At 63.5% G+C, this 21,484-nt stretch overlaps 1 protein-coding gene across 1 annotated transcript in view; it reads right to left on the reverse strand.

Moving 5' to 3' along the window:
• LOC127012726 (uncharacterized) overlaps positions 1–21,484 on the reverse strand; it is a gene marked incomplete at its 5' end in the record, with an annotated part of 43,295 nt that overhangs the window by 1,556 nt on the left and 20,255 nt on the right. Inside the window, 12 exons of the mRNA XM_050890960.1 lie at positions 2,013–2,267; positions 3,288–3,401; positions 4,226–4,352; positions 5,651–6,043; positions 6,913–7,001; positions 13,089–13,114; positions 14,361–15,276; positions 17,492–17,602; positions 17,847–17,960; positions 19,716–19,842; positions 20,516–20,914; positions 21,147–21,174. Of these exons, the coding sequence (XP_050746917.1) occupies positions 2,013–2,267; positions 3,288–3,401; positions 4,226–4,352; positions 5,651–6,043; positions 6,913–7,001; positions 13,089–13,114; positions 14,361–15,276; positions 17,492–17,602; positions 17,847–17,960; positions 19,716–19,842; positions 20,516–20,914; positions 21,147–21,174 (2,699 nt within the window). The remainder of the gene's footprint in view (positions 1–2,012; positions 2,268–3,287; positions 3,402–4,225; positions 4,353–5,650; positions 6,044–6,912; positions 7,002–13,088; positions 13,115–14,360; positions 15,277–17,491; positions 17,603–17,846; positions 17,961–19,715; positions 19,843–20,515; positions 20,915–21,146; positions 21,175–21,484) is intronic.

Raw genomic sequence — 21,484 nt, forward strand, 5'->3', positions numbered from 1 at the left:
GGGGAAAACCGGAACAGCGTTAGGGTCATCGGGTGGGACACGGTGGCCTTTTACACACCTGGGGGTTGCTACAGAAACATCTGCGTGGGCTTCTGCAGCTGTTTGCACCCGCCTGCCTGCCTGCCTGCTCTGCCCGACCACCCGGATGCGAGCCGGCTGCAGCCCGGAGCCCTGCGCCCTGGGACGGGGCACGTCCTCCCAGAGTGGCAAGGCGAGCCTGCGCACCCCCTGACAGGGAGGACAGACAAATCACCTCCCGGACAGGCTCCTTCGGAGGGTGCGGTGAGACCTGCCTGTCAAAAGGTTTTGCAATTTCACGATGCTACGAGACGGGGTAAAAGCGCCATCGATTTGCAAGCACTCACGCAGCTGAGTGATCTCCGAGCAGCTCCATCTGCTGCCATTTCGCTGGGCTACAACAACGCTCCCCGCACCAGGCACGGCACTGCTCGACGGAAACACAGCATGGGGCTGCCGGCCTCCAGCTCTGCTCCCGAGACGACATGCCCAGCCTGGCACTGTCCCCTTCCTTCAGCCTCGCCGTGACGGGGCACGGGGAGAGAGAGACCCCCCTCCTTCCCAGAGGCAAACAGCGCTGGGATGGACGGCCGCACATCAGGCTCCCCCCTTGTGTCACCAATGCTCGAGGTGACCTGGTGTTTTTGTTTGGTGAGACCGGCCCTACCGGGGACGCGTGCAGCAGGACGCGCAGCCAGCATGCCCCGAGGAAAGGCCCGTGGTGGATCCCTCACACGTCACCCCGCGCTGGACTTTGAGCCAGGCCTATGTACTTTTCTAGGAAGAGCAGCCACGCTTTCCCAAGAAAAGGCAGCCGACGGGAGCGGGATGTATCAAAGCTGCGGACCTCTCCCCTCCGACGGAGGGGTCAGTGGGGAAAACCCACATTCCCAGGTCCTCCTCCCCACCTCCTCGCAGCAAGGAGTTTCCTCTGTGCGGACCCATGGGCTATCACGGCTCGAGCGCTGGCTGCCGGCACCCGCACCCTGGTCAGAGTGTTGCCACAGCTCCCGCTCAGCCCCATCAGCCGGGGCCCTGCACGTCAGCAGAGGCACTGGCTCTCAGACGAGGATCGGCTCCAGCCCCACTGGTGGCTTGGCTGGTTTCCTTTAGAAAACCATGAGGAGACTACAGGATCCATGAGACGGAGTTGAGGAGGACCTCAAGAGCCCACCTCTATCTTTCTTGGTTTGTGTTACACCATTGCAAAGCCATCAGAAGGCAGGGAACCTGCCATTCCCAACAGCCCATCTCCCCGCTTTCCCATCTCCACCCTCAAAGCACATCTGTCGGACCTGGCCCATATCTGCCACCCAACTGGCAGACTTCTACACATGAAGCGCCCAGTGCCATCTTCTGCATCTCTCCACTAAAGAACCTCACCCTTCCCCTTCCCTCCCGGCAGCTCGCATGCCACGGACCTCCGGCCACCCTCCTCCCCGTCCTCTGGACCTGCCCCGAGCGACCCCCATGCTGGTCGACATGCAGGACCCCACACGTTCCTCCAGCAGTCTCTGGTGTGTAAGCGTCTGAGTGGCTTACACCATTCCTCCGCACGACTAACACCAGGGCAGGAGTCCTCAAGCGACGTCCTGCCCTCTGCAACGGTGGGATTTTGGCAGCGGGGGCTCACTGGGGCTCTCATAAAACGCTGCCTGAGACACGTCTTCCCTTGGTCTCCATGTGTAACCAGGGCTTTTCCCACCCAAGCCACTGCTCGCTCCACTCTGGAGCGGGTCAGGTACCCTCGGAGACCATGCTCCGATGTCCACGGCACGCGTGCTGCCTCCTCCTCCCAGCCTGAGGTCTGACCGCAGCTGCTCTTGAGGTTGCTGCAGCCAGAAACTTTCCTTCTGGTGCTGGTTCTGGAGGGATTTAACCCTTCTCTTTTGTCCAACCCGTTCCCCACCTTTGCCTGCCCCACCACAGCCCCTCCTGGGCCTCCTGTCCCCCGACATGCCACGTGCCCCGAAGCCGTGTGCCGAGCGTCTCACCTGTGCAGCTCCCGTGGTGAACGATGACTCTCTGGATCTCGTTGAAGTCAGCTACATATTCGGACGAGTCACCCAGGCTGGTTCCCGGGAGGTCCCTTGGAGGGGAGACGGAGCCGTAGGGGCTCTCGCAGGCTGCCTCCTCGTCCGGACTCTGGAAGCTCCCCTCCGACTGCCCCGACATCCCGTGCAGCTCGGGGTTTTCGGGGCTGTCTTCAGGAAGGAGCTCCTCCGTTTTGATCACAACCCTTATACCAGCTGCAGCAAAGACAGATTCCCGCTTGTCATCGTTCCCGGGAGCCAGGATGAAGAAACCGCTCACAACAATCCCCGCCAGCTCCCCACGGGCCAGCTCTGGCTGCTGATCCCGCAGATGGGTTTCATTTGCTCGGCCACTTCTGCTCTCCCTTCAGCCCCTGCCCTTCAACTATCCCTGCCAGGCTCCTTCCTCTCGCCTGGGATCCTCCGCAGGCACAGGGACTCGCTCTGCCCAGCCTGGGACCTCAGCGCCTGCAGCTCAGCACCCCTCTGCCACCCCACATCCCCTGGCCGCAGCGCTGGGCCGGCAGCTCCCTGTGGGCAGAAGATGATTTTTCTCTTCCCGTTGGCCTCGGTTGAACTTCAAGATCCTCGTGACCAAGAGCACGGGCAGGGGGTTGGAACGACCCCACATCCGCAACCCGGGGCCAGAGACCAGCAGCGGAGCTGACACCATCTCTTCTAGGACACCTCCTTATCTTTTATCAGCCCCCCTTATCTCAGAGCAGGAGTTGCTCCGGGACTCGGAGTCCCTGGTGCCCCTGCTCCCAGCCCAGCCCTGCCCTTGGAGAAACCCCTGAGCACCCCGGGTCCCTGCGCCCAGGATGGAAGCAGGCTTCCCTGCCCGGGGGGATGCTCCAAGGATAAACCCAGGCACCATTCGCACAACCAGAGAGGGTGGAGAGGATTTTTTGGGTGGATGGCTTTTCCCAATGGGACCCGATTCCCCTTTCTTGCCGGGCACACCGGCTCCCTGAGGACCTGGACTGGTTGCAGATGCTTCCCTTGCTGACGGCTCCTAATGCCCAACTCTCCGGGCTCCGCTTGCCCTGGTTTATATGTTGAGCTGTACCTGGACATCCAATCTCTAATCAGCCAAACCTTTCCCACTCGTACGCAAGGCTCCTCCTGATACAACCTCCTCAGGCACGGCTCTCAGCAATGCTTGCTTTAGCCTCGGGGCGAGCAGCTCCTCTGAACGCAACCTACAGCTCCCCTTGTGCTAAGCCGCCGTCTCACCTGCGGTGGCATCAGTAATGATCTCACTCTCCTCCAAGTCCTGCTCGTTCCTGACCCGCGATTCCTCTCCTTGCTCGATCTGAGACAAAACACCAGGTTTGGAAATTGCATAGTCTGTTGAGAGACAGAGGGATGGAGAGAGGGATTACTGCACAGCGAATCCTAACATCGGCTTCCACCTCTCCCCAGGGCCCGGGGGGGCACGTGAAGACACTCAGCAACATCCACAAAGGGTCTACAGGCAGAAAAGCCCGGTGCTGCAGGCAGGCCGGGCTCCCCAGATGGGCAGAAGGGATTCACGGAGGCAGGAGCTCAGGTGCCACACACAGAGGAACTGCCTTCGAGAAGAAACCCAACCCGTGTGTTTTTCTGGCGGGGTTTTAGAATTTCTCAGGCAAATTCCTGGCTCTCCTGAAGCCAAAAGCATTTCACCTCTGGCCCCAGCAGAGCCGGGATTTCTCCTGCAGCTTCACTAGGAAATGCCCCAAGGGAGCATAGCTAAGACCGCATCAGACCATTTTTCTCTCTGCAAAAGTTTTCTCTAAAGGGGTGCGTGGGCTGGTACCCGCTGCGGACCCAGAAGATGAAGAGAAGCCCTTCCAACAGCCACGGGGAAGGTGCTGGTTTTTCACCGAGTGACTCTGGCTGGGAGGGGCCTCGGGAGGTCTCCAGCCCCCATGCCCATGGGTGGCCCCCACCCAGCCGGGACAGCACCTTGCCCCGAGCTGGGAACAAAGCCGGGCATTGCCGGAGGGATGCCCTTACCCAGACTACAAACATCCTCCTGTGTTTTTAAGTCTCCTTTTAAAACGGGACATTTGGGTCTCAAGGGGATCCAAGGGGATCTCCAAGGAGGAGTCAGAAGGGGCCCAAGCCTGCGGGCAGCCAGGAGCCCCGGAGAACCTGCCTTCGCCAGGGCGAGGACACCCTGTATTTACCCAGGGAGATCAGCGACTCATAGTTCCCCTTCATCACGTTCTTGTACAGCTCCTTCTGCCACTCCTCCAGCTTCTCCCACTCCTTGTCGTTGAAATAGACGGACACGTCGTCAAACGTCACCGGCACCTGCGATCACAAGCAGCACGGGTTCAAGCGGCCGCCTCGCTCCCCAGGAGCCCAGCGTGTTCTCTCCGGCCGGCGGCGCAAGCAGCTCGCTCCCGCTCGGATGCGGCCAGGCTTCAGCTACTTCACTGCCATCAACAAGTTGGGTTTTATATTTAAAACAACTCCTGCACACGTATTTCTACGAGATTAAAGGTCGCAGCCAAACGGCTGGTTGCTGGTGATGAACCCAGACTGTGATTTCCCCAAACGACACCGACCTCCTCCTCTGAGTCCCCGCACCGGCAGGGACAACTCTCCAGAGGTGACCGGGCTTGCGCCCGCCTGGAGGGAGCGTGAAGGAGATAAAAATCGGGCGCTAGGGCTGGACCTCATCTCTATTGATGAGCTGACGTAAAACCCCAGATTCAATTACCCCAGAACTCGAGGGAAAACTCTACCGGGGCCTGAAGGGCTCCCAGTTACCGTTAGTTATTGTGTACAAATTGGCCGGGAGCAGACCGCAGCTTTCAAGCCTGTTCGTTTGCAGAGTAATAATTTCTAAGGATAAATTCAGGATGCGCGAGCCGGGCTCTGTTCGGCTTCTGCTCCCCGACTGCGCTAATGGGGTGTCAGGGTGTGAACCCCCCTCTTCCAGACCCCCTCTGCTCTCTCTGGCGAAGCGGTGCCATTCACTTTGCCGTGTCCCACACGGTCCCATCTGCAAACTTTCTTTTAGCGAGCGGGTCGTGAAACGCAAACAGGAACTGAATGTTGTCGGTGGGCTGCTTCTGATGCTCGGCTAAGCCCGACTGTGAGCGCAGGGAGCTTGCCCACCTTCCCCCAAATCCCAGAGGTTCCCCCTTCCCTGCAGCAGCAGCAGCAGCTCCCACTTGCTCCTTCCCTGGCCCGGGAGACTCCCACCGCAGTGCCAAAGTGGTAAAAGAAATGGTGGTTAATAAAAAGAACCACTGAATCGGCAGGGTTTCTCTCAAACGGTGGTCAAAAAAAAAAAAAAAAAAAAAAGTAAATCGCTCCCGGGCTGCACAGCGCGGTGAAGCAGAAGTGAAACCTCCGGCCTGAGTCTGGGGGGAACATTCCCCTCGGGTCCATCTCCCACCGCACACGGGTCTCAGTGGGGAAGATGCCGGGAAGCTGCGAGGGGCAGCTCCGCTGCCTCCAGGTCCCGACGGCGAGCGACTCACGTGCGCCGGGGCTGTCCCCGCTCACCCACCGCGTCTCCCCTCTGTCCTGCCCTCCATGAGCATTTCGGGAGCGTTTCGGGCGCAGACCCGGGCTCCCGCACCCCAGGACACCGTTACCTTGGGGACTTCCCCCTTCCTGCCCGGCGGCAGCCGCAGGATCCAGAAGTTCCTGTTCTTCAGCAGGTTCTCCATGTTCTCCAGGCGCCGCTGGAGCAGCCCGTACTCCTGGATGAGGGTGCCCAGCGCCGCGCACTTGCTCTCCAGCTGGTTCCCCAGCTCCGCCGCCGTCTTCTCGCAGTCGATCAGCTTCTTCTCCGCCATCCCCGTCCGACCCTCCAGGTCGAGCAGGCGGGTGGAGTGGGAGTCCACTTTCCTCTCCACCGCCTGCACGGCCGCCACCACCGTCAGGGACAGCTCGGCCGTCTGCGTCTCCCGCTCCGAGGTACGCTCGGGGCCGGCCGGCGGCCGGAGGGGCGAGGGGCAGCGCGGCTGCAGCACCGGCTCCGGCACCTGCGGGCAGAGGGGTGCGGGGGTCACGGGGGGGGGGGGGGACGGACACCCCCAGGGGGATGGGGACCCCGGGGGGGGGGGGGGGGGGGGGGGGGGGGGCTGGCCTGCTGCAGAGCCCAGCGCTCCCCAGGGCGGCGGGGACGTCCCCACGTCCCTGCAGGGCGCTGACCCCGCTAAGCTGCTTATGGCGGCGGCCCCGTGCGGGTCCCACGGGACGGGCAGGACCCGCCGCGGGGGGGAACCCGACACGCGGGGACGGGAGGTGACACTGGGGGGGGGGTGGTGACAGGGGACAGCCGAGCCCCGTTGCCATGGGCACGGCGAGGGGACACTCCGGGGGGGGGGGGGGGGAGCTGGCGGGCGCTGTCAGGGCAAGGGCGCCCGTCGCCATGGGGACCGGGCGGTGACACGGCGGGGGGGGGGGGGGGGCGGCCTGTCACCGGGGGGCGGCGGGTCTGTCACGGAGGTGGCGGGGGGGGGGGGGGGGGGGGGGCCGCTCCCCGACCCGCTGGGCCCGGCCGCTGGGGCTTGGAGGGCGGGGGGGGGAGCGGCGGGACGGGCAGGCCCGGCCCCCGACGGCAGCTCGGGCGCCGCCGGCCGCGGAGGCCCGGCCCGGCCCGGCCCGGGCGCGCCGCCCCCCGGGGCTGCCCGCGCCGCCGCCGGCCCTGCCCGTCCCCCGGGGGGGCGGCCGCGGCCCCGCGCTCTGACAGCCCCCGCCGGCCTCCCGCCCCGCCGCCCGCCCCGCCGCCTCCCGCCGCGGCCCCGACGGCGCGGCCCGCCCCGACGTGCGGCCCGCGGGCGCCGGGCGAGCGGCGGCGGGCCGGGCCGCGACCCGCGGCGGGCGGGCGGGGCGCGGCGGGCGCCCTTACCTGAGCGGGAGCCCCCTCGGCCATGGCCCTTTGTTCCCTGCCCGGGGCCCCGGGGGCCGCGGCCGGGAGGATCCAGCGCCCGCTCGCTCCTTCACCTCCGCCCGCCGCCGGGCATCGGGCTGGGCCCGGGGCGGCGCGGCGCGGCGGGGCGGCGGCGGGGCGGGGGCGCGGCGGGGCGGCGCGGCGGGGCGGGGCGCGGCCCGGCCCGACCCGACCGGGGGAGGCGGCGGGGGGGGGGGGGGGGGGGGGGAAGGGGAGGGGCGGCGGCGTGAGACCGAGCGCGGGCTCCGGGTCCCGGCTCCGCCGCTCCGCGCTGGGCGCTCCGGCCCCGCCGCTGCCCCGCCGAGCCGGCAGGGGGCGGGCGGGCCGCCGCCGCCGCGCGGGCCGCGCCGGGGGCCGCGCCGGGCGGGGCGGAGCGGGGCGCCCGCCGCCACCGCAGCGCCCCCTGCCGCACCGACGGCATCACCGCGTCGCCGCCGCCGCCGCCGCGCACCGTCGGGCCCCCCCCCCGCCGGCACCGCCCGGCCCGGCCCGGCCCCGCCACCGCCCCCGCGACGCGGGGAACGGACCGGGGCGGCCCTGGGGGGGGGGGGGGGGGGCGGGGGGTGCCCCGGGATCGGGCCCGTGGGCCCCCGCGCGGGGCGGGGCTGCGAGAGGAGCAGGGGGACTGGGGGGGGACTGGGAGAAACTGGGGGGGGGGGACGACGGAGGGAGGGTTGAGCGGGGGGTGAGGGAACGGGGAGGGGCTGGGGGGGAACCGGGGAGGACTGGGGGGAACTGGGGAGGGGCTTAGGGCGACTGGGGAGGGACTGGGGGCAACTGGGGAGAGGCTGGGGGGAACTACTAGAAAGGGACTGGGGGGAACTGGAGGGGCTGGGGGAACTGGGAGAAGACTGGGGGCCACTGGGGAGAGGCTGGGGGTGACTGGAGAGGGACTGGGGTGACCGGAGGGGCTGGGGGAACTGGGGAAGGACTGGGGACAACTGGGAAGGTGCTGGCAGCAACTGGGAAGGGCCTGGGAGGAACTGGGGCAGCCCCAGGGGTAACTGGGCTGACAGGGAGGACTGGGGGGAACTGGGGAGGGGCTGCAGTTAACTGGGGGGAACTGGGGCTGTTGCCAGGGTAACTGGGTTGACAGGGAGGACCAGGGGGAACTGGGGAGGAGCTGCGGGGAACTGGGGGGAACTGGGGCTGTTCCCGGGGTAGCTGGGCTGACAGGGAGGACTGAGGGGTGACTGGGGAAGGACTGGGGGTGACCCGCGGCGATGGCGGGGGAACTGGGGAGGACTGAGGAGGGGCTGAGGAAACTGCGGTGAGGGGTAACTGGGAAGGCCGTGGGGTAACTGGGGGGGTGAGGGGGGCTGCGGGTGACTGAGGGTAACGCGGGGCACCGGGGGGTCCCAGGGAACTGGGCTGACTGGGGGGAGTGAGGGGGAAGTGGGAGAGACTGGAGGGAACTGGGCAGGAACTGGGGGGAGATCGGTGTGACACGGGGGCCAGGGGAGCCGAGGGGCCCTGGCAGGGCACAGGGGAAGGACTGGGGTTACTGGGGGGGGGCACGGGGGGCGGCTCCCCCCGGCCCGGCCCGGCCCGCACCGTCGGGCGCCGCCATGGCGGGGGCGGGGCTGGCGCGGGCGCCCCCTGCCGGCCCCCTCCGACACCGCCCCCCCCCCCCAGCCCTGCGGCCTCGCGCCCCGCGGGCCTGTGAAATGGCGGCCGGAGGGCGGCGTCGCCATGGAAACCGCCCCCCCCGCCCCGGGACCAGCGCCCCCCCCCCCCCCCCCCGCGGCTCCCGCACGGACCGGGGGCTGTCGGGGCTCCGCGGGGGCGGCACTGCCCCGCCGGACCCTCCCGTCCGTCCCCCGCCCCCTCCCCTCTTGTCCCTTCCTGTCCATCTCCTCCTCTCCTGTCCCGGCCTGGCTGGTCTTGTCCCGGCCTGTCCCATCCCATCCCCATCCCATCCCCATCCCACTCCATCCCATTCCCAGCCCAGCCGCATCCCAGCCCCATCCTGTCTGTCCCACCCCACCCCATCCCAGCCCCATCCCATCCCCTTCCTTCCTGTTGTGTCCTGTCCAGTCTTGTCATGTCCCATGCTGTCCCATCACATCCCATCCTGTCCCATCCATGCCCTCCTGTCCCATCCTATTCCATCTGTCTCATCCAGTTCCATCCTGTCCCATCCCATCCATCCCATCCCATTCGCCCTATCCCATCCCATCCCATCCTATCCCATCCACCCTGTCCCATCCCATCCCACCCCATCCGTCCTGTCCCATCCCATCCTGTCCCATTCCGTCCCATTCGCCCTATCCTATTGAACCCTGTCCCATCCCATCCCACCCCATCCCACCCTGTCCCATCCCATCCCCATCCCATCCACCCTGTCCCGTCCCATCCCATCCCCTTTCATCCTGTTGTGTCCTATCCAGTCTAGTCATGTCCCATGCTGTCCCATCCCATCCCATCCTGTCACATCCATGCCCTCCTGTCCCATCCTATTCCGTCTCATCCAGTTCCATCCTGTCCCATCCTATCCATCCTGTCCCATCGTGCCCTGTCCCATCCCACCCCATCCACCCTGTCCTGTCCCACCCTGTCCCATCCCATCTCTTCCACCCTGTCCTATTGCACCCTGTCCCATCCCATCCCCATCCCATCCCCCCTGTCTTATCCCATCCTGTGCCATCCCGTCCCATCCCATCTCATCTATCCTGTCCCATTGCACCCTGTCCTATCCCATCCCACCCTGTCCCATCCCATCTCATCCATCCTGTCCCATCCCACCCTGTCCCATCCCATCTCATCCATCCTGTCCCATCCCACCCTGTCCCATCCCATTCCCATCCCACTGTCCCATCCCATCCCATCCCATCCCATCCCGTCCCATTCTGTCCCATCCCATCCGATCCCACCCCATCCCATGCCATCCACCCTGTCCTGTCCCACCCTGTCCCATCCCATCCCATCCACCCTGTCCTATTGCACCCTGTCCCATCCCATCCCCATCCCATCCCCCCTGTCTTATCCCATCCTGTGCCATCCCATCCCATCCCATCCATCCCATCCTGTTGCACCCTGTCCCATCCCATCTCATCCATCCTGTCCCATCCCACCCTGTCCCATCCCATCCCACCCTGTCCCATCCCATCTCATCCATCCTGTCCCATCCCACCCTGTCCCATCCCACCTGTCCCATCCCATCCCATCCCATCCCATCCCGTCCCATTCTGTCCCATCCCATCCGATCCCACCCCATCCCATGCCATCCACCCTGTCCTGTCCCACCCTGTCCCATCCCATCCCGTCCCCTCCTGTCCCGCTGCAGCCGTGTGCCCGCACACAGCCCCGGCAGGGCCCCGTGCGTGGCAGCAGCCCCCTGGCACACGGCCTCGCTGCCGGTCCTGACCTCGGGGACCCCCGGCACGGGGCGACAATGGGGGGAAGTCGGTGACACCGAGCAGGGGGGAAGGCAGGAAACCCTTTGGTTTGCGGAAAAAGGGAGGGGAGGAGGGGGATGGGGACGAGGCCGCATCCCGTCACCGTGGTGATGCCGGGGCGAGGAGCACGGGCTGCCCACCGGCACCCACGCTTGGGGGGGTACAACGGGGGAGCACAGGGGTGCGACGGCCGGTGGGGACTTGAATTAGGGACACCCCCCCCCCCATCCAGGCCCCTCTGGGCTGTCCCAGGGAGCTGCAGCCCCCGGCCGGGGGTGACACCCATCGGGAGGGGACACCAGGAGCAGCTCTGGGATGGGGGGGTCACTGCTCGGGGCTTGTATGTCCCAGTGCAACTGGGGAGACTGGGATCTGGGAGCAGCTACTGGGCAGAGGGAGTGCCTGAGCCCGGCTGCTGGAGGGACCCACGCTGTACCTATGGAGAGCTATATGTATATTTATCATGTGTGTTTATCTCCCACTAGTGGATCTTCATTGCGATCAGCCAGAGAGGGATCAGGATGTGGCCACTGGTGCTGCGTTCACGTGAGCACTGCGTGCCTGTGATCCGGGCTGCAGGCCAAGTACGTATGTGTATATATACACACACACAGAGACAGTGCATGTATACACCATAAAAGTACATACGTGTGTATTTACGGTGTCTCCACGTGCTCGTACGAGGAGCCGTGCTCAGCCTCGCCGCTGGCAGCAGCCGGGGCACAGAGCTGCAGCAGCCGCCCTGCGCTCGGGCTGCCGGATCCAGCACGATGCTGCTTCTTCCCCTGCCACCCTGCGCTCGCTCCTTTCTCCCTCCTCCTCTCCCTCCCCACCACCCCCGGCACCTCCGTCCCCGCAGCCCTCCCTGCATGGGGCAGCCCCATCCCGCCTGGTTGCTCCAGAGAGCATGGGTGGGGGGCAGATTCGGCTGGGGTCACTCGCTCCGGCTCTGCGGGCACCCGGCACGGTTGGGGCTGGCTGAGGAGCCCCGGCATCCTCTGGTCTCAGCCCGGCAGTGAAGCTGTGGACCTGTGGGCCGTGAACGCCATGTCCCTGCGCTGGCTCTGACCCACGGACAGGCCCCACGGGCTGCCCTGTCCGCGTCCCACGTTTGGTCTCAAGCCAGAACAACCCCTTGGGCCTCGTCAGAGCTCGGGGCAGGGCTCCGCTGGCTGCTCCCCGGGGAGGCCAGGCTGCACCGCGGGCAAGGCTGGGAGAGGGGACCGTCCCCCTGTGCCAGGCTCCGGCAGGGAAGAGCCTGGAGGACGCTGGGCTAGGGCGAAGCTCCTGGAGGGGCAACGCATCCCCCCCAGCACCCCGTGTGTCGCACTGCCCAGGCACCCCAGCACGGCCGGCAGCTCCTTGCAGTGTCAGAGCGGAGCCAGAGCCGGGCGGCTGCCCTGTACCCACTCCAGGATGGGAACGGGGGAGAAACAGGAGCTTCCACCAGCCAGGGCTTGGGACCCATCTCCTGTGGCCGTGGCCGTCCCCCTGCAGAGCTGCAGAGCAGGTCACCGGCGTGGGGGGAGAAGCGGGGAAGGCGGAAGAGGGGACATGGGGACAGCTGAGGTCTGGGTGCAGAGACCCAGGAGCAGCCCAGGATGCCGGTGCCAGGCGGGCCAGACCCGGCCTCTGGGCAGGGGGGGGTCTGGGGCTGTGCTGGCCTCCCCTCCACAAACACCCCAGGAGAGAAGGGACCCCCCCAGGCATGCCCCCACGGTGAGATGAGGGGCTGAAGGCAGACGGGGTGCAGCCCAACCGGGGATGCGCTGCTGGGGAAGGGAAGGGCAGGACCCTCCTGGGATGCCACAGGGCACCCGCTGCCCCCCCGCCAGCCCTACGTCCCCAGGGCCAGGCAGCTCAGCCCCGCCAGCCGGCACCGCGTTCCCTGGGACGTGCGAGGCCCTGGCGCAGCGAGACAAAACGGGGCGCTGCCCTGCGGGGCCAGGCCTGGCAGGAACAGTTTATTGGCAGCCCCGGGTACAAAGAGCTTGGGTACGTGCGAGCGAGGAAGCGGCGATGCAAACCCGGCGTGGCCCGGCTCGGCGGCTGCCCCTCCAACAGGCAGCGGGCACGAGCAAGCCCGGTTCTGCGTGCCAAGCTCCACCGGGATGCCACGGGGGACCGCAGGGCCAGGCCACCCTGTCCGGTGAGAGATGAACCCGCAGTACTGGCAGCTGGACCCTCAGCAGAGCTCGCCGGGGCTCTTCTCGCCTGCCACAGTCAGTGCCGGAGGGCCAGTCCACGACATCCCAGCTCCAAGGCGCAGGGCAGCGCTGCAGCCGCACACACCGGTGCTTCGCCTGGCACGGCACTGTCCCGGCTCTACCCCGCAGCAGAGCCTGGCTGTGGCCGGTGACTCCTCAGCCATTGCTGCAGCCCTATTTGTGCGTGGCGCAGGCCAGCTCCCGGAGCTGCGACATTATTCTGGCATAAAACCGAAGTCTGCTTCCAGCCATAGCGGCAGCAGAGAAAAAGCTTAAAAACACGAACCCGAATGCCGGACGCCGAGCACAGCAGCCCCAGAGCCGTGCCAAGCAGCCTCGTTTGCCGGACCTGGCTCCCCGGGTGCTCGGCTTGGCTTGTGCGGTTCACCAGTTCTGCAAGTTACCTGGAAAAAGCTAATAAATAACAGGCGGGTGCCGGGCAAGGGTGCTGCAGGCGTCGCCGCAGGAGAGGGGCGAGCAAGGACGAAACACAGAGGCCGGCGAGGGGACCGGGGCTGCGATCACTCACCCGACACGGGCTTCAGAATGGAAACACTGTATTGACAGACTTTACAAAAGTTATTACAAAACACGATCACAAACCAGCAGCTGACGATACACAGCGGAAGAGACACCACTTACAGCCACCTCAGGAACACCACCGATTAGCTCCGAGAAGTCAACCAATATTTACACAGACATCTGAAAAACTCCGGTCAGTTATCTCATACATTTAAGTGTTTTAGATCAACTGTGAAATATAGTGCCACACGTTTCCTTGTAGTATTATAATAATAATAATAATAATAATTAATAATAATAATAATAATATACTACTTCTAGATTAACTAAAAACCAAACAGGTCTTTACAGGGGTTAGGAGAAGTTGCTTTCACTCGTCTGACTTACCTGAGTGTGAGACCAAACCCAGTTAAAAAATAATAATAAAATCGCCTTCATTGACAGGAGTTCGTGTGACGGACCAGCGGCTCCATTCCCTTGGGCCAGAGGGAAACTACAGCCCGCCTGGTGCCAGTAACATCCTTCGGAAGAACAGAGACGCGTCCTCCTTGGGTGAGCTACCCGACCGCGCCTCCGCACGCTGCCCTTCCCGACTCCTCCTGCTCCAATGTCCTCAGCCCCTTCTCCTGCCCGTCCTTTCCTCCTGCACCTACTTTTTCTCACCTTGCTCTTTGCCGCTCTCTCCTCTCCGCGTTTTTTTTGCCTTCGACAAATCCTGCGTCGTGCCCCTAACCGTGTCTCTGCCTCGCCTCTCTTCCCTTCATCCCAGCCCTGGCCTCGCAGCACGGGGCTGCCGTTCGAGGTGCGGCAACGCAACGGGAGCGGGCGGCCAGTTGCCTGGGAATGGCACCTTCCTTCCCTCCCTCCCTCGCGCTTCCAGCCTTGCGGTGAAACGAGTGGAAAAAAGAAAGCGAAAGCTCGTCACTCCTGAATATGCACAAAGATAGGTGGGGAAACACCTGCTAAATACGGACCCCAGAGAATCGCTCGGGATTATTCTCTACAGGCAAAATCCAAACCTGCGTAGGGGGCAACTAGTACAAGGCCTACGCCGCTATGGAAGTCCCACGTAACCCCGCGGGGTCGAAGAGGTGCCTAGGCCGTCCGATCAGAGTTTTTAAGAGGAATTCCTTTGATGCTTCAACAAAGCGGGCTTTGTAGCATGACCACATGGATTAGCTGCGATACAAGTTCACCTCGCATCATGCTGCACGTCCACCTGCTAGACCATCGTCGTCACCGCGAGCCCTTCTGCCCCGGCCTCCCACCGCAGCGCTACTGCTTAGTTTCTTTTTTCACGCAGAAATGGCCGGTTTGAGTTGCCGACTCCAGGTTGTGCTGCGAATCCTCCATGGGCCGGGGGTTGCGCGAGTGGATTTTCTGGTGACAATTCAGAGACTCTTTGTAGCGGAAGTGCTTCCCGCAGACGGGACACTGGTAGGGGGTCTCCCCGGTGTGGACCCGCCAGTGCTTGAGCAGGTGGTCCCGCCGGATGAAGCTCTTCCCGCACTCGGTGCACTGGTACGGCCTCTCCCCGGTGTGGATGCGCTGATGGCGGATGGCTTTGGAGAGGTCTCGGAAGTCCTTCCCGCAGTAGGTGCACGTCAGCGGCCCGTCGCCCTTCCCCGTATGGAGCTTCTGGTGCAAGATAAGGCTCACTTCCAGGCTGAAGCTCTCCTTGCACTGGGAGCAGGTGTACGGTCTCTCCACCATGTTGTTCACCTGGTGCCTGACAAAGCCGTACTTGAAACCAGAGCTCTTCTCCCCATCGGGGCGCTTGGACGGTTTGGAGCGGGAGGGCCCTTGGGTTTTCGTAGGGGTTGTTTTGGATTTCTGCCTGAAGCTTTCTCCGTGCTCCAGGGAAGTGCAGGCTTCCTCGCTGGCGTGCGCTTTCTGATGGGTGGCGAAGAGCTGCTTGTCCAGGAAGCTCTCCCCACACTCGCAGCAGATGTACGGCCCCTCTACTGCGGCCGCGTCCTCAGGAGCGTCCTTCTTGGCCAAGTCTCTCCCGCGGCGAGCGGAGCGCCTCAGCCCGTTGCCCGTTGCGGTTCTCTGCTGCGGGGTCGATCCGCTCCGGCTCTTGCTGCTTGGCTTTACCTCTTCCTCTGGGCTTGAGAAAACCTCTTCCCACTTTCCTGCCAATGAGCTAGGGAGCTCAAGGCTTTCGGGACCTTCCTCATCACACTGCTGTTCATCTGGCAGAGCAGAGACATTCATGTCATTTCTTTGAGATAAGAACTGCCTTGTTATTCAGACCGCACTTCTCTCGGGGCAGAGGTGGTCTCTGCTTTGCACGCTCAAGACAGCACCTGGCACTACGGGGTTGCAAGTCCCGTCTGGGAGCTGCCTAAGCAGTACTGGAATACAAAGCCAAAGTATTTTGACTTAGAATAATCACTGAGGTCGGAAAAGACCCTTAAGATCAGCGAGTCCAACCGTTAACCCAACACTGCCAAGTCCACCACTAAACCATGTCCCTAATTGCCACATCTACACGTCTTGTCAATCCCCCCAGGGATGGTGACTCCACCACTGCCCTGGGCAGCCTGTGCCAGTGCTTGACAACCCTTCCGGTGAAGAAATTTTTCCGAATATCCAATCTAAACCTCCCCTGGCACAACTTGAGGCCGTTTCCTCTCGTCCTATCGCTTGTTACTTGGGAGAAGAGACCGACCCCCACCTCGCTACAACCTCCTTTCAGGTAGCTGTAGAGAGCGATGAGGTCTCCCCTCAGCCTCCTTCTCTCCAGGCTAAACAACCCCAGTTCCCTCAGCCGCTCCTCACAGACTTGTTCTCCAGACCCTTCCCCAGCTTCGTTGCCCTTCGTTGGACACGCTCCAGCCCCTCAATGTCTTTCTTGTAGTGAGGGGCCCAAAACTGCACACAGTATTCGAGGTGCGGCCTCACCAGCGCCGAGTACAGGGGGACAATCGCTCCCCTAGTCCTGCTGGCCACACTATTGCTGATACAAGCCAGGATGCTCTTGGCCTTCCTGGCCACCTGGGCACACTGCTGGCTCATATTCAGCCGGCTGTCGACCAACACCCCCAGGTCCTTTTCCTCCACGCAGCTTTCCAGCCGCTCTTCCCCAAGCCTGTAGCGTTGCATGGGGCTGTTGTGACCCAAGTGCAGGGCCCGGCACTGAGCCTTGTTGAACCTCATACAATTGGCCTCGGCCCATCGCTCCAGCCTGTCCAGCTCCCTCTGCAGAGCCTTCCTACCCTCAAGGAGATCAACACTCCTGCCCAACTTGGTGTTGTCTGCAAACTTACTGAGGGTGCGCTCGATCCCCTCATCCAGATCACTGATAAAGACTTGTTGGGAAAGCTCAGACAGTACAATGATGAGATCTCTATATATAGCTAGACAAAGGGAAAAAGTGGGTTCCTCAGCAGGAGGTGAAGCAGAACGGGTCTTTAAGAACACGTGGTTTAGGATAAAGGCAAAAAAAAATTGAGGGAAGGGAAATAAAACCTCTTTTCCTTCTGGGCTTGTACAGTGCCTGGGGCTGAATGATCTCCCATGGTATAAACGGTAAATCAAAGCAACCGCCAAGGACCCTGGCAAAGGGAGGATGAAAAGAGCCCAGAGGATCTGGGGATGTGGAGAAGAGGGCTGAAAAAAACACAGGTTTCTGCAGAGCGTGAGAAGGTAAAGCTGTGCCGAGCATTTGCGTGCCCAGAGAAGACGGCTCGGCACTCCCTATCACAGGGCTCTTCATCTGCCTGTCGCTTTGCCAGACATCTAAACGTGTGGCTTGAAAACGAGCCGTGTTGTTTGCATCGGGCTGGAATTCTGGAAAAGCCTCAGCCAGAACAGTTGAGCTGCTTCTGAGAACAAGGCCAGGAAGCCAAAGGCACACTCTAGCAAGGGATGCTTCCCAAAGCGGCTCCCGTGTCCCCATGCTTCAGAGCAGGGACCTGGAGTGACGGGGCGGTGACAAGGACATGCCTTTTGCTGCGCCACAAGAAGCCTCGCATTTGGCTGAGAAAGCTGTGAAAAACAGCACTTCACATATTTGTGGAAAAGACTTCTAAGAACTTTGTTGCTAACGCCATCGAAGCTTGCCTGCACTACGCGTGCTCCTGCTCATCTCCGCTTCAAGGCTGACCAAACACGCTGCCTCGCCGAGGGATGCGACACCGTACCGGTGACCTGCACCCCCCTAGCCAGCCCACAGCTGCTTTCACAGCCTGCTGCTCGCGTACCGCAGCTTCTTCTGCACGTGTGCTAGCCATCTGCCTCGGCTGCCATCCGGCTCCCACGCCGACCCTTGAGGCAAGCCTGGCAGAGACCACGGCGAAGGCAGGATCTCGCCCCGGGCAATCCCCAGCAAGTGCCAAGAGCCTGAGCCCGCCTCTGCCTCCCCCTCTGCGCAGCGCTCGGCGAAGCTCTGCGCTTCTAACTCACATGTACTAGGGACCTCCATGCTTTCCTCTTCTTCAGAGCCCTCGTGGCTTTCAGCCAGAGTCTCTTCGTATTTACTCCACGAGCTGTCATCGGGACCAGGAAAGGAAAACTCTGTGCACAAGAGAAAGAACGACAGGAGTTTTACGCTCACGCCTCCCAGCTGCTTTACAGAGGATTTCAGGAGAGGTGGCCGCGTCGGGTGAGAGCCGGCTAGGAAAGCAAAGTCACCCCTGCACCCGAGGACAGAGCCGGCAAAACTCGACAGCAGAGGCAAGCGGAAGAGTGCGGGCAGGCGGTGGCAGCCACGTGCCTGCTTTCCGCCTCCCCACCGAGTCCTGGGAACCTTATGGCTCACCGGTGCTGGGGTCTGTAGGGGTTTCTCCTCCCTCAGAGTCATCCTGATCCTCCGCGTTGGGATCCTCTCCTTGCTCAATCCGTGACAGGAGGTCAGGCTTTGAAATGGCAGCATCTGCACGTAAACAGAGGATCAGAACGTTTCCTTCGCCCTCGCGGGAGAAAGACTCTCAAACCTTCGCCCACCAACCTTCCTTCGCTGCTGGGGATGACGGGTAACGGAAAGAGAGGCTTAAGAAGATGCTCTCACACATCTGCACCGCTCACCTTGTCTGGGCCCTGGGAACATGAGCGGACTGCAGGAGCACACTCTGCTCAGGTGAGGAGCACCTCCCAGCCTGCAGCGTGAGGAGGAGAATAAGAAAATGCATCTGTGCTTACCTCCAGGCTTCCTTTCTTCTCCTCTCTGCTAAGGTCCGCGGATCCATTACAATGGGGACTTCAGCTCGGGGACAGCACCAGAGCTGTCAGCCAGCGGCAGCAGGGGAAGTGCCCTCCCCATGCGGTTCCCTCCAGCCAGGACCGTTCCATCCTACTCGTCCGAGTCACAGGCTGCTTGCGGATTTTGGTGGGGGAAAGGGGACAATCACAATCTCTCCTAGGGCGGAGAGCGGAAAACTTCATTTCCAAACAAGTGTGAGCCTCTGGGTATTAATTTCCACCGCTGCTCTGGTGGAGCCGTTTGCCTTATACGAGGGCCAAACCCCTAAACCTCATCACTCAAAGGAAACCTTCAGATGAAGCACAGATACATTTTTCTAAGCTCCAGGCTCAGATCCGCAGATCCCCTTCAGCGGGACCGTTACGTTCCTGCGCCTCTAGGGTAGGACGCAGGATTGGGTTTTAAACAGGGGAATGGGGGGCAGTATTTCTCCTTCACCTTTATCCCTCGCACGCAGGGACGGCAGAAGACCTCCGTTCAAAAAAAAAATAAAGGAAGAAAGGGGAAAAAAAGAAGGGCAAAAGGCCTGGGTCACCCAGAGCTGGATGGCAGGTGAGTCTGCACACCAGCGGCCTCAGCACAGGGAGGAGATGCCCGTCTACCAGGGACTGCGTCTGCGGACGTCCGGCCAAGGCAAGGTCATTTCTCAGAACACACATAGGTGCTCGTCAAGGCAAGGCGTCCCCCAGAGGGAATCCCCGCAGCCGGGACTGGAAGGAGCGAGCGGACCACGTTTGTTTAGCCGTGAACGCGCTGCCCTGAGCTGCTGGAGAGGAAAGCGGAAGGCAGAGCCTGCCTTTGCCCATCGCTTCTCCCCAGCTCTACCCCGGCACTCCAGGAGCAGAGGCAGCAACAGCTTGCGCAAGCAACGTTCCCTGGGATGAGGCTGGGGTCAGGCAGAGCACCAGGGCAGGCAGCCGACAAACCTCGCTCTCCTCCCTTACGAGCGGCGCTGCAGCTGAAGGACTGATCACCCACGGAAAGGGCTGGAAGGAACCTCAGAGGCAGGGCACCCCTCTGCTGCCCTAAGCGGCGAACAGGCTGATGCACCCAGCGCAGTGGATCTGGGGACCTTTGCGTGACAAAGAAACTCCCCTCTTCCCCATCTTTACTTGGCTTGAGGGTCCTCTCGCTTCCCCTCCTCCTCACGACCCCCGGCGCTCGCTCGGCTCCTACCGGCCACGGAGACCGTCAGGGAGACGCGGTCACGGCAGCGACGCTCGTGACGTCCGTCCACCGCTAAACCGAACCGGTGAGGACTGAACTAAATTTGCCAGGGCTGCTGTCGAAAGCCGGCATACCGCGTTCCCGGCCAGCACACCATCCACCCTCCCCAATCCTGCCAGGCACAGCGGTGCTTCCGTTCACCAGGCCCCGGGAAAACCTGGCGCATCAGAAGGCTCAGGGCAAACCCCAGCTCGTCTTTACCCATCGAGATGACGGCCTCGTAGTTGCCTTTCATGATATGCCTGTAAAGCTCCTTCTGCCACTCGTTCAAGCTCTTCCACTCCTCCTCCGAGAAATTAAACGAAGCGTCGTTGAACGCCACGGGGACCTGCAGTGAGAAGCGTCGTACGCTCAGACGTTTTGCCTCTTGTTGAAGAAAACACCCGGGGGACGTTTTTTCATTCAAACTCCCCCAGCACCGCGCAGGACAGTCCCGTGCAGCAGCGCCCGCTCCTTCCCACGCACCTCGCTCAGCCCCCGTGCCTGGCTCAGGCAGCTTCACCCCTGCCTGCACGGGACACAATGGGGTTTTCCCACATCACCTGCCTGCACCTCGCCCCCCAGCTCAGCCTCCTCCCGCTGCGGGCGATGTCCTGAGCCCAGCGCCCGACACAGCCTCTTTTCCCCGCTTCATTTTTGACGCCGTTCTGCTGCCAGTTGCCTCTGAACAGGCACTGGGGACGTTACCAAACCCGCCAGGCACGCGGGGCTGAGCCCCGCAATTCTGCGTGACTCGTACAGGGCTCCAGCCACGCTAAGGAGTTTGTGACCCCACGCAGAGCGGCCGACGCGTTCTGGCGAGGATCGCGCGTATATAACGAGCGGCGCGTAATGTAACGCAAAGGGAGCTGCGCTGGTGCTTCTCGCCGAGCGCTGGAGGAAAGACACCGCTGCAGAGAAGCTGCGTCCCGCTCAGCGCCGCAGCTGCGCTGGAACGGGGCTGCGAGCGCCGAGGACGTGCGGAACAACCCCGTTTCAAAGACGGAGCAGAGGACCGTTACCTTGGGGACTTCCCCCTTCGCCCCCGGGGGCAGCCGCAGGATCCAGAAGTTCCTGTTCTTCAGCAGGTTCTCCATGTTCTCCAGCCTCTTCTGCAGCTGCCCGTACTCCTGGATGAGGGTGCCCAGCGCGGTCCACTTGCTCTCCAGCTGGTTCCCGAACTCCACCGCCGTCTTCTCGCAACCGATCAGCTTGGTTTCCGCCATCCTCATCCTCCCCTCCAGGTTCATCAGCTGGGCGGCCTGGGCGTCCACTTTCCTGTCCACGGCCTGGATCTCGGTGACCAGCGTCAGGGAGATCTCGGCGGCCGGCAGCTCGGCCTCGCCGGCGGGGCCCTGCTCGGGGGCGGGCAGGGGCTGCTCCAGGGCCAGCTCCTGGGACTCCATGTCCCACTCCAGGTCCTGCGGGGGCACAGACAGGGCCGTGGGCTCCGCCGCTCCAGCGAGGCGGCACCCCGGCCGACGTCCAGGCGGCCGCGGGACGAACGGGGCTCCGTCGGAGACGGGACGGGCCCGCACCGGCGCCGAAAGCCCTCGGGCCCGGCCGCCGAGGGGGGACGTGAGACGGGGGGCCCGGCCGAGGAGGGGGGGGGCGGCGGCCGGCGGGGGTGGGGAGGGCGGCGGCAGCGCTTACCTGAGCGGGGGCCCAGTCGGCCATGGCCCTGCGGGGCGCGGCGGGCGACGGCGGCGGCGGGGGCGGCGCGGAGCGGAGCGGGCGGGCGGCGGCGGCGCGGGCCCGGCGCCTCCTCAGCACTGGCGGGGCAGAGCGGCCATGCCGAGAACGCGGCGCACGCTGGGAGCGGCGCCGCAGCGACACCTAGCGCGGGCGGACCGCGCAAGCACCAGAGCGGGAGGGACGGCGGCGGGGCGGGCACCGCCGCAATCCCCCGGCCCCGCGCTGATTGGGCGGTGGCGCGGCCAATCCGCGCGGCGCCCGCTGGCGGCGGCCCAATCGCTTGCATAGAGCGGGGC

Source organism: Gymnogyps californianus, chromosome 2 (assembly GCF_018139145.2).
Source record: "Gymnogyps californianus isolate 813 chromosome 2, ASM1813914v2, whole genome shotgun sequence".
NCBI classification, from domain to species: Eukaryota; Metazoa; Chordata; class Aves; order Accipitriformes; family Cathartidae; genus Gymnogyps; species Gymnogyps californianus.